Below are 12,910 nucleotides of genomic sequence, written 5' to 3' on the forward strand. Positions count from 1 at the left end.
AGGCAGTAAAAAGACTACTGAAAATGCTACTTTTTATGAATTATTTTGTTTTGGAAAATAGTTATTTTAATTTAAAGTGCATTATGTATATTAACTTATTTTAATAAAAATAATTAGGTATATTTATAAATAAATAATAATTTTTACTTTCTCGATTTTAATTTTGAATACAATAAATACTCATGGATATAATTCACAGAAGAGGGATGCCTGGGTGGCTCAGTGGTTAAGCGTCCGCCTTAGGCTCTGGTCACGATCCTGCGGTCCTGGGATCAAGCCCTGCATTGGGCTCCCTGCTCCTCAGGAAGCCTATTCTCTCTCTCCCACTCCCCTTGCTTCTGTTCCCTCTCTTGCTGTATCTCTCTGTCAAATAAATAATTAAAATCTTTTTTGAAAAATCACAGAAGCAAATATATTTTGGGGTCTTCATGCTTTTTAAGAGAACAGCTGATTTGCAGAGTCATGTCCTTTAACACCTATATTTGGTATATTTCTAGTATTCTGGCATATTATTGTTTGATTATTCATTTTTTTTATAAAATATTTTTTTATTTTATTTTACTATTTTTTTTTTAAAGTAAGCACTACCTCCAACAATATCAAGAGTCACATGCTCTACTGATTAAGCCATCCAGGTGCCTTAGTTTCTGATTATTTAAAAAAATAACAGCAGGGGTGCCAGGGGTTGTTCAATCCATTAAGTGGCAAACTCTTGGTTTCTGCTCAGGTCAGGATCTCAGGGTCCTGTGGTTGAGCCCTTGAGTTGAGTCGAGTCGAGTCGAAGCTGGGGTCTGTGCCTAGAGTGGGGTCTGCTTGAGATTCTCTCCCTCTCCTTCTGCCCTTCCCCCTGCTCACTCTGTCTCTGTCTCTCTAAATATGTCTCTCTAAAATAATGAATAAAACCTTTAAAAAAAATAAAAAGAAATAACAGCAAAGAACTGTCATGGATGATTATAATCACCAAATTCTTTTTAGTTTGAATACTTGCCCATCTAAAGTACTTCACTTCCCAGCCTCCCCTGCAGCTGGGTAAGTATGTATCTAATTTCTGCATAGTGAGATATAAGCAACATGTTTAGGTGGTACTTTCAGGAAATATCCTTAAAAAGAAATATGTGTTCTCTGCCCTTCTTCCATACTGCTTCCTGGTATCGAAGGATGGCTGGAATTCTAGCGGCCGTTCTGAAATACGCAGGCAAGAGATAAAGGATAGGAAAATGGAAGCAACCAGCTTCTGCTTAACTTTGTAGACCTATTGTACCATCCCTGGATTGTCTACATCTGAACTTCTAAGAGAAAAATAAAGGTTTTATTTAAACCACTGTTATTTTGACTTTTCTATTATATAGTGAAATCTAATCCAAGAAAATATAATTTTGATGGGTAAATGCTATATATTAAACATTTCGAGTTTTCTAAATAGAATCTCGGGGGGGAAAGTTTGCTCCATTACAGAAATCAAAAAAACAACTAACTCACAAGATGGGAAAAGATATACATTATTGTAAGAATCCATAGTTTATTACTTTAAAGAACAACAGAGATACTTAAAAAGAACCTAAAACTACTGTTGGGTCATTTTAGTAATGGTTCTTTCATGGTGAAGAGTGATCCAGATTTTTCCCACGGATTCAAGCGAGAAATAATAACTTAAAATTATGGAAAATGTATTATACATTCATCATTTTACCAGTACTGACCTCAAAGCATAAGTTTTACTTTATTGGGGGTAAAGAGATACGGTGCCCTTTTAACCAACTAATGAATGAACAAGTTAAGATTAACTTTGCAACTAATGAATAGGCATGATTAAAAAATTGGTTGACAACACATGAATAAATAAATGACCATAAGGTTGGAAATGCTACCATAGTATTTTAAAGTGTCAATCAAATCTCCCATCATAATTTAAAGAATTAATGTGTGCTAATGTTATCATCTAAAATATGTTTACAGAGGTCAGAAGAGCTACGTCTGTTCTCCTCTATGCAAAGAGGTGATGACATCAAGGGGGTATGTCACAAGCCTAAGTTTAGTTAGTAGATTTAAGTTGGTTTGGAGTTTTATCCACTAAGTATGATCTTCTGACCCCTCAGTTTTACAACTTTCCACTCTCTTGGCTGCATAGCACCTCTCCACTTCTAAGTTAATCATTTCTTTGCCATTATCTGCCAGGAGTTCTTATCTCTTTTGCTGTCACTTTATAACAGGGTCCTCTTATCAACTTGCATAGAGTCATGTGATCTGTCTAAACCTATCAAAAGTTTCCATTCTTCTGATTAGAAACCATCATGTAACTGGATACATGGTTTACAGCAGGCACTAATGCTGGAAAAAGTACAGAGTTCAGGGAAAGACTTAACTTGTAACTTTCTGCATTCTTGGATTTTTTTTTTTTTTGCTATTTTTTTAACTTTCACTGAGGATTACTGTAGTCTCATGTGTCCTCCCAAGGGCCACAAAATTTGACAAGCTGTACTTTTTCTTGTGCTCAATGATTTCTGCTTTAAACCAAAGGACCACCTACAGTTTTACTAAGAATGTTTTCTAATTCGGATACTGGAAATTTACAAGATTCTCTAAAGCACGGACTTACGCCTATTGGTAAGTAGGAGTTGCTCTATTTATCATCCATTTATTATTCTGATAGTAGATTAAGTCGTATAATTTAATCTCATTGATGTCTTTTGAATTGTAAGTCATTGCTTCTCCTATTGCCTATTAAAAGTACAGAAGCCCATGTATGAATCACACATTTATCTTTCTTGAAGTTAACAAAAAGCAAATGGATATTTCAGTATTATTCAGTTATCCACTGTTTTTGGATGCCCATGCCTTAGTCTAAAATAGAATAAAAAATGTATAATGTATATATTTCATCACTAATATTTTCTGATAATTTCTAATCAGATATAATAAGCTAACGTTTGACCAGCTTGAAACAAGTTAACCATATGGAGTCATCATTGATCAAACTTGAACAAATAGCTTCAAATATTTGTAAGCCACACCACAGGATGGTGTCTCTCATTCATTGCAGATACTGTAGAGTCTCTTTTGTTTCTCTGATGAATAAAAGCCATGCAAAAAAACCATATATTTTGGGTTTAATATATATATTACATATATAATAATATATACTAATATATTTAATAAATATTTGTATGTATGTATACACACACACACACACACACACACCATCGATGGTTAAGGATTACAATTTAAGGGTTACTGTCTGTTTTCCAAAATACTGAGCATGGCTTATTTTTATAAACAGAAGTAAATAAAGCTAATTTTCACTTCTAAAAAGAACAACAACAAAAAAATGTTAGCGTTACAGCAAGAATACATGCAGTTATTCCTAAAAGTAAAGGACTAAAGGGAAGTGATTTCCAGTGGTCTGTAATCATTAGTCTGTTGGCAGTCATTTTTTTCCGTTCCCGTAGTACTTGAAGGACCTGTGCCTTTCCTTGTAAGCACTTTCTTAGGCTTTCGAACTGGAATTTCCTTGAGAATTCGCAGAGGCGTGTCATGAGCTCTGAGTTCTAGCTTCGCTGGAGCAAGAAGGAAAATCAAGGCTTGGGCTTTTCCTCTTTCTCCCTAGATAACCAGCTGACTCCACTGAGGGCAGTGATTGCTGTTTTATTGGGCCAACTACACCCTCTGGTATATCAATTGAGGAAATGATGACCTCACCCCCCCACCCCCAAAATCTGGACTTAGGAAAAGAAAACATGAGGAAGGCAATCAGAGTGCAACAGAGAATCAGTTGCTCTGCAGATAAAAATATGAGCACAGGAAAGAAGGTGAAAGAGAAGCACAAACGATTTCTAATCTTTTTCGCCTGGCAAAACCGCAGCGGCGCGCTCGGGAGTCCTTCCAGGCAGCGACCTGCTGGGCATCCCCTGGGCTCCCGGCGAGAGCGCGCTCAGCCGGGGACAGGGGCGGCGCGCGCGCGCGCGGCATAAGCCCGCGCTCCCGCCTCACCTCGCGTCGCGCGCAGCGGGGACTGGGAGGCTGCGAATTAAGAGGGCGTGGGGTCCCAAGAGCGCACACGCCGCCTCCACCCCCCACCGCCTCCACGGCGTCCCTGAGACCCTTGGGAGTGAATTAAAGAGGGTAAGGTGGTAGAAGGAGACACTTTTGCATTTCTCTCTGCTACGTTTTACCCATGGTGGGGCGAGGGGGGTTGGTTCCACCCTGAGCATAAATGGAGATCTGACACCCTCAGGTCTGGGATCAGTCAGGTTCCAGAGAGCCTGAACCTGCGGAACGTCTGTCTAGCCTGGGAAGGACTGTTGAAGACTGAGCCTCAAAAAAAAAAAAAAAAAAAAAGGTACGGAAGGAGGCGCTCAGCGAGTCTACCCCAACACCCTAAACCTCTCCAGGCACTTCCGGGCGTCAGATTCCGGGATGACAAAATTCCAGTCAATTTTCCGGCAAAAGAAACCTTTCCGGATCTCGTTCGAGGCCTCCCGCCCTTTCCTAGCCCTTGCACTCTCCTAATTCCATTTCCTGATACTGCCAGGTGGCTGGGAGATGTCCGTGTTTGCAACATCTTAGGCACCCAGAGGCCACTACTGGCGCTGAGAGTTCCATCTGTTCATGGGGTAGCCTCCAAGAAGCCTGGAGAGCCATTCCTGGGGGGTTCTTGGCTAGACAAGTCACCCAAAGGGCTGACAGAGGAAAAGGGGACATTGTGAGCCTTCAGTCTGAACAGTTAGGGCTGACCCTAACCCTGAAGGTGAGTTTCCTCTTGGATTGGCTTCTGACTGCCCAGGGCACGCCCACCGAGAGAACCCACAGGTGGAGTGGAGAGTGTTAGGTCCTGGTGTGGCTTTGAGGGAGCAAATTGCAAGTTAGGATAGGAATGGGGAGTGGTTCACAAAACTGAGGCCAAGACATGTAGAGATGGGTCAGAGTTTCCAACTTCACATTAATTCAATTGTCTTGTACTAAGAAATGTGCCTCTATTTATTTCGAAACTTGTTCCTATGGGTCCTAGGTGGGCATGACATTTTTCTTCTGTGCACAATGGGAGTTACATGAAAATTGTGTAGAAGTGTCTGTACTCACATAGAAAAGTGGAAATAAGATGACATTGTTCCTTCTGCCTACCTACAAGATAATCACACTGTGGTGTAAGAGCGGGAGACTTGGGGTTAAAACCAGATTGCTCCCTTCAAGTTAACTAGTTCTGGGACGCTGTCCTAATTCTTGGTTTCTGGCTTAGGTTTTTGTTTTGTTTTGTTTTCTTTCTCCCAAATGAGGCAATTCTACTGATGATACACAGTAGTAAGTAAGAGAGAAAGAGAAAATAGAAAAAGAAGGAATTATTATGTCTGTATCTACAAAATAGCCAAATCTGTATGCTGGGAAGTATGTCCTATAACAAGTATTCATTAACTCTTCTGCAATGTGCCCGACATCACTGCTTTGATTACTATGAAATTTATGGAATTCCTTAAATTAAGTGCATTTATGGAATACATTATACACATTATACACATTCGATATATTATTGTCTATTACCCATAGGAAGTTTTGTCTGTTACCCACAGGAAGTTATGTCTGCATAGTTAGGGTGCATAATATACAATGCAAACATTCTTGAGACACTATATATAGTTTGTTATCTAGTCTCCTTAGCACTCTTGGAGTCTGATTTTATTCCAGCAATAACCTCCAGTAAGCTCTGTGCCCATAAGGATCTCCGAAAGTAGACATAATGCCGTGGAAAATGAGATAGCCCCTTATGTCCCCCTAAACTCTGGCCAGCTTTATTGGCAGTGCAGTTTCGAATGCCAGTCACCCAAATCCATATTCTGATTCTTGGCTGCTGGGCTTAGGCAGCCAGATCCCTCCAGGAAGCTAAGCTCTGATGCCTCTTCTTCTTCCCTGCCTCAGCCCAACTCCGAAAGAGTGCTTCTCAGACTTTCTTTACTGGTCTTGATCTTCAAGTTCTGACTGGAGCTAGAGGAATTCTTTAATGCCTCTTTTAATAAGCCAGGAGATATTTATGGAGGAAGGGAGAACAGAGGCTTCGTAGTGGTGGTTTTGTTGTTGTTGTTGTTTTGTTTTTCCCCTTAAGGCCTCCACCCAGACACAATGTGTAGAGTTATCTTAGATTCAGCCTTGAACTTGGGATGAGCTAGAGAAGGGCTCTGGGACAGACTCCCACCTGGAGGCCCAGCTTTTCCCAAGCACAACTAGAGATATTTTATGAAAGGTGGGAGTCAGACATCTTGTTCCCCAAGACTAGAACCTACCTCAGGATAAAGCTATTTTTTGGAGTTGCACTTCTTCACTCTTCACCTTATTGGAACAAAAATTTCCCTGAGAAATACTGTTGGCCTCAAGGAAATTTAGGAATATGGGGGCCTTGGTCAGGGGAAACCCCAGGGAAGACTTGAAATATGACCAGTGTGAACTTTAGAGTTTAAGCCTGGAAGAACCATGTGGACTGAACTTGACCAGACAAATTAATAAAGGCTCCCTCTTTTTAGTTTTTTGGGAAGCTCTGATAGGTGTTTTTGTGTAATAAGTAACAAAAGACACACTTAACTTTTAAACTCCAAATAATCTGAGTACAGATGAACATAAGCATTTTGGTGAGCAGTTTTTACCTGGGGGTATAATTAACTCCCTGAGGACTATGTCAAGCACTGTGAGATAGTCAAGTTAGCAAGTCCCTCCCACTGGAAGGATCTTATTTTTAGTGGTTCTAGAATGGTTAGTGATTCCCTTCCTAGTTGTTTTCTTTACAGAATGCGTGTGGGTGAAGTTATGGGAAAAGAGATACAAAGAAGAACTGATATTAACAATGTGATGTATTGCCTTACTAGTACTATCTCATGCAACTATAAAGTTGACTTTGTTCACCATATTTTACTGATGACAAAATTGAATCAGAAAGGTCAAGTGATTATCCCAAGATCACTCCCCTTGTCAAGAGAGTGAACTGTAAACAGAACCCCTGTTCTGTGATTCTGAAATCCGTGATCTTTCCTTAAAGTAGCGATTATTTGCCTTTGTTGATATAAAGGAACTATGATTAAAAACAGTGTTGATTTACTGACATTCTTCCGAAAGGCATTTTGGGATTAAGAAGACATTTGTAAATGGCTCTTTATCTTTCTTTTCATTCCACAGTGGAATCAGATTTAGATCCCAGTAGAATTCAGGAGGGTGGGATGGGGAGAGGTGTAGGGGCCAGGTGGGGACAGCACCCAGGAGCCTTGGAGGCAGAGCAAAGCAGGTAGGAAAGCACTTTGGGTCTTCTGCCCTGGTTTCCTTGAAAGGATCTCTGGAGTTTGGAGGGTTTTCGATTGCAGTTATGGGGTGTATGCTGCAACTGGCAGGACTACTGACAAGAATTGAGAGAAAATTCAGAGCATGTGTTTGTTATGTGGGGTTGGTGAGTATGAGGAGGGTAGAGAAATCACCCAAATTGAGTAGCTGAATTTATTTTTTTAAAAGATTTTATTTGTTTGACAGAAAGAGAGAGAGAGCACAAGCAAGGGGAGCAGCTGGCAGAGGAGAGGGAGAAGCAGGCTCCCCACTGAGCAGGGAGCCTCACATGGGGCTTGATCCCAGCCAAAGCAGAGGCTTAACCGACTGAGCCACCCAAGAGCCCCTGAGTGATGGAGTTTAGAGAGAAAAGGGCCCTTTTTACCTTGAGGAACAAACATTTGTTGTCTTATAAAGGGAAGAGACAGAGAACGAGATAGTTTTAGCGCAAGCACTCTTTTTTAACAAGTCCTGTTGACAAACCCTGGTGTGTTTCTAGTGAGATGCTGGTCCCACGCCCAGCGCTGACATTTTTGACAGTAAATGCGGATTTCTTCCCTGTGATCTGGACGTCCCCAGCCTCAGCCCCATCAAGCTCCACCTCTTCCACCAACGGTCTATATATTGGATTGAAAAGAAAATCGGTCGGGACCCTCCACCAGGTCCCCGAAGCATCTCCCCAGTTTCCAGAAAGGAAACCTTGGGGGAAAAGCAAAGAATTTGCTCCACGTCCGTTGCGCTGGCTGGCCACCACCTCTTAATCGTAAAAGTTGCCTTTAGGTGGGAGGAGGAGCCGACACCCTGCCAAACTAGCGAACCGCGTAACCTCCCAGACCCTAACACTTTCCATACTTTTTGCACCGCAAGCCGGAAGGTGACGGTATTATTGCCAAGGCCCGCTGGCGCCCCCACTTTCTTTTCTGTCCCAAAGGGGCCCAAATCGGCTGACAAACACAGCTCTGCGCGGCCCGGCACTCTTGATCTTAAGAACAGAAACCTCTAGTGCGGGGGCTTTCCTAAAACAAGAGCCTCCCGACCACCCACCCCCGCGCTCCAAGAACAGAGGGATTCGAAGAGAGGCGGCGCGGAACCCCTTCTTCCCTCAGGACACTTCCAGTCTGGCCGGATTCTCGTGAAAGGCGGCCCAGAGTCATCTAGTGCTGAGGATTTAGCTCGAGTCTGGGTTGAGGAGGGGGGAGGGGATACGGGGAGTGGAATTGCAACTCAAGCGCTCAGCTGGTTCCACTAAGCTCTTGGTGGCCTGCTGGCGCCACGATCGTCCTCGAGAACGTCACTCGCTGCTCTGGTCTGTCCCGAGGATGGGCAGGGGTGGTTCCGAGAATGGAGTCTCGGTCTCCCTGTTTGGAGTTGGAGCTGACTCACATCTCCATTTCAATTACAGAGGAAGAGATAGATTAGATTGGACCACCCACCCAAGATTATTTCCCCAGCCCGCTCCTTTCTCCAGACCGGATCTCTCCGCCCACTTCGAGGAGGGCACCGGCTCTACCGAGGCCGGACGCGCCTGGACCCCTGGGTTGGGGCAGCAGTCTCCAAAGAAAATGAATCCAGAAAGTTCTACTGAGGAGCCTTTTTACAGAGATGCAGATTCCGATAATCCAGGCCAAACTCTCGGAAAACCTCACCTTTCCTTAGGGCAAGGGTGGGAGGTGGTTGGGGGAGGGGCTGGAGGAGCCTGGATTACCTGGATAATTACTTCATCCTGTATTTTTCTCCTTTAGTATAGACGGGGCCGTGATCTCTGAAGATCTTCTTGTAGTGATTGTGAATCAACCCCGACTTGTGGCCACCCCGACACACAAGACTTTCGGGGTAGACTGTCTAAATTGATAGCAGTTTTCCCTCCTGCTCTACAGGCTGTGGCCGATGATGTCTTGAGTAGTTATTTACACAAGTAACGGGGATTTTTTTTTTTTTTTTAAACGAGGCACGCCTTCTCACCTTTTCAAGTTTATTCTTTCAAAGCTTCGGCCAATACGGTGCTCCTTGGTAGTTCGTATGTCTGTACTAAAATTTAACCCTTCTCATCTTAAAACAAAGTGGTCTGGAAGCCGGCTGGGGGAGCCTGGAGGTGGGGCATATAGGCTCAGCCCTTCGAGCTCCGGAGCGGGAACTCTGGAATTCTTGCTAAACTTAATTTTCAGAGAAAGGCAAACGGGGCTTCTGATGGGCTTTTTGAGTGGGAGGGGCTGAAAAGTTAGGCAGAGCCTAGGCTGATAAACTTGCTTCCCTCTCCCCTCGGGCTATCGCGGCCACTTGGTGGTGACTTGCCGGGAAAAAAAAAAAAATCTAGATTTCTTCTGAGGCTGGGAACTAGACACGTGCTACGAGAAAAGTAAAGATTCTGTTTTCTTAAAAAACACCAAAGAGTAGGGCGCCTGGGTGGCTCAGTGGTTAAGCCGCTGCCTTCGGCTCAGGTCATGATCTCAGGGTCCTGGGATCGAGTCCCGCATCGGGCTCTCTGCTCAGCAGGGAGCCTGCTTCCCTCTCTCTCTCTGCCTGCCTCTCCATCTACTTGTGATTTCTCTCTGTCAAATAAATAAATAAAATCTTTAAAAAAAAAAACACCAAAGAGTAGAAATAGAGGAGGCGTTAGGAATTGTTTCCAAGAATGTAGATTTGCAAGTTTCTTGAGAGGTTGGGTGGGTCGTGTAAGGCTTCTCCCACCCAGGCGCGCGGGAGTGGTGGGTCTTCTACCACTTCTTCTACCACTTCTACCCACCAGTACCTGGGTTTCCGAGCCCAGGAAACTTGATCCAGTTCTAAAAATCTTGACATTTTCACTCCCTTTGCAGCCTGCACGCGTTAAGCGCGCGGGGCTGGCCAACAATTCTCAGGTCAGGTCAAGGGCAGGCTGTTCCCGGCGCGCGCTCTGAAATGCGGCGCGGAGCAGCGGAGAAGTGGAGGCGGGGGAGGAGAGGGAGGCAGTTACGTCCTCGCGGGTGGGGAGTGCGAGACCTCCTCAGCTGCAGCCCGCCGGGTGAGTGGGGCGCACGGCCCCGTAACGCTGAGCCTGGATAAAATATGCCAGGACTGCGCTCCTCGGGCTCATCAAGGCTGCGGGAGCCTCCCCGAGCCATCATCCTTTATAATTGCAACCGTCAATCAATGCTTTAAGACAAAGTCAGAACCGGGAAGGACGAGCCCTGGAGACCAGTCTCTTCGGAAAGAAGGTGGAGGCGTGGGGGAAGTGAGGGGAAAGGGGAGAGAAGTTTGCCAGAAGTTGGCGGAGGAATGCAGGGAAGAAATTGAGAATGAGCACGGTAGCTAATGCCTGAACAGCCTCCCTCTGCCTCCCGACTTGTGGTCTGTGGTCTTTGCCGCTAGTTAAGTTTTCCGCAGACGGGGTGGATTCCTAAGTGTGCATCCCCTAAGAGGCGGAGTGGCAATAGGTTAAGATGTCCCTGGCGGAGGATGGGATGCGTCTGCCCGCCTGCGGGGGCTTTGTCGTTCCACGACAATCCGTGTATCTGTCAGACGACCACGGGCATCAACGTTTAGACCACACAGGTCCAGTTTCCCTACTCCCATCTCAGTTGCCTCCCCCTTCCCGCGTCCACTTGTCTTTCCTTCCTCACTGCTGCCTCTGTAACCTGCGACCACCCTCAGGTAACCGCCCCGAGTCACCGTGGGTGGCACAGGCTCCTCCTCCCGCAGCTCTCTTTCCGATCCGGTGTTCTGGGAGACGCCCAGGCCGATCCCAGGTCACGCTGCAAGCGGGTTGGTGGATTCAAGGAGGGCCCTGGCCCAGCAGAATTGAAGGATCAAGGCACCAGAACATTCCGAAGGAGGGAACACATAGGGTGGGGAATGGATGCACTTACGGGGTGCAAATGAGTGTAGCGCATAGAAAGCCTTGGTGCCGCCGCCCCTCCCTCTGCGACTGCCCCAGGGTTGGGAACCCCTGCTGCTCCCCCTAAACTCCTTGAGGAGAAAAAGGGGGAAAGGTGAGTCTGTCATCCGGTCTCTGAATAGAACCAATTCCAGTGGAAGATTTCCCACCTTGTCCATGACTAGTAGGGGTCTCGGGAGTCCCGGAGGGGATCTGGGGTAGGGTTGACCCTGGGGCACTCGTCTCTCCCTGGAGCACCAGTTTTCTCTCTGCTTGAGACCGCCTGTGTTTGCAGTGACCCTTCCATTCCCTGCGGCCAGCCTGGACTAGAGCCTGAAAGGGCAAAACGCCTGCGGCCTTTCTGTGATACATCCGTGGTTCATTCTTTTCTTCTCTCTCTCTCTCTTTTTTTTTAAAGGGTGTTTTTTTGTTTTTGTTTTTGTTTTTGTTTTTTTTTTTTTGAAACCTTGTCTCCAGCTCCTGTTTTCCCCTCACCATCTCCTCTGGTTTGGGGAGGAGATAAATGAATGTCAGCTGGCCCTCTGTCACCATCACTACTGGTTTAGGTTGTGTGAGGTGAAGGCAGACTAGCTTGGAATGAAAAGATGCTAGTGTGGTGGAAACAAGCCCTTTTGGGGTTGAAGCTGGGTTATGAATGTGATCACAAAGTTTGCCTTGGCCATGTTAGGCTCGCCTCAGGTCCAGGCAAGGAGCAAGGATTTCTCTGTGCTACGAAGTATATGATCTGTCAGACCCTCTCTCTACTTCTTTCAATTCTCCTAACCTCTTCCTAAAGCTCTACCAACCAGAGGACCTTCCCTCTGGATCTGAGAGCTGGAAGCTCCCTCTGAGGTCCAAGAGTCTGGAATTCTCCATAGCAGCCAGCCTGGTGTTTGTAAAGGTGCCACAGAATTGCCCCCACGAGCCCTTTGATTGTAGTGGAAGGACACTTCTAAATTAACACTTTGTAATAAACTGATTTTCAAAGTTCATCTGAATCCACAGAGCACTGCAAGACTGATTTGAGATTTAATTCCTTTCATTTTCTGAACTATGTAAATATATATATGTGTATATATATATGCAATATATATGCATGCACTTATTCACGATGGTATTTAAAACAACTAGTAGTATTGAAAATGGATTGACAGTGTTGCATGATACTATCAGAAATCTGAGCATCTTTTTTTTTTAAAGGTTTTATTTATTTATTTGTCAGAGAGAGAGAGAGAGACAGAGCATGCACAGAGGGAGAAGCAGGCTCCCTGCACCAGCCCAAGCAAGGTGCCCAATATGGGGCTCAATCCCAGGATGCTGGGATCATGATCTTGAGCTGAAGGGATATGATTAACCGATTAACTTAACCATCTGAGCCACCAAGGTGTACCGAAATCTGAGCATCTTTAGAGTCACTAATTTGGGTAACCACAGCCTCCTGCACTTTCCAAACTAATGGACAGTCCCTCTCCCCTCAAGTTTAAACATTTCTATGAAATCTGATGATGCTACAAAACTGAGATTTAAATAACTTAGATTCTGAATATATATTGAAGAGCAAAATGACAAAAAAGAACAGTTTAGAGAGCCAGCAGCCTCTGAATTGCCAGACATGGGTAGGCGATGAACAACCCTGTAAAAGTATAGATTAATCATGGCGATGATTGGAGTGTTTTTCAATTCATCAGATACTGGACTGGGTGGTTTAAGTGTGTGATCTCCATGCCATTCAAATAGAATAAATTCAGATCTTTTGAGATTCAAATT

At 44.6% G+C, this 12,910-nt stretch overlaps 1 protein-coding gene across 1 annotated transcript in view; it reads left to right on the forward strand.

Moving 5' to 3' along the window:
• Window positions 1-2,428: 2,428 nt before the first annotated feature.
• NR5A2 (nuclear receptor subfamily 5 group A member 2) overlaps window positions 2,429-12,910 on the forward strand; it is a 138,199-nt gene continuing 127,717 nt past the window's right edge. Inside the window, exon 1 of the mRNA XM_044267552.1 lies at window positions 2,429-2,604. Coding sequence (XP_044123487.1) covers window positions 2,541-2,604 — 64 coding nt within the window. The 5' untranslated portion in view covers window positions 2,429-2,540. The remainder of the gene's footprint in view (window positions 2,605-12,910) is intronic.

The sequence above is a fragment of the Neovison vison genome, chromosome 10 (assembly GCF_020171115.1).
Source record: "Neovison vison isolate M4711 chromosome 10, ASM_NN_V1, whole genome shotgun sequence".
NCBI classification, from domain to species: domain Eukaryota; kingdom Metazoa; phylum Chordata; class Mammalia; order Carnivora; family Mustelidae; genus Neogale; species Neogale vison.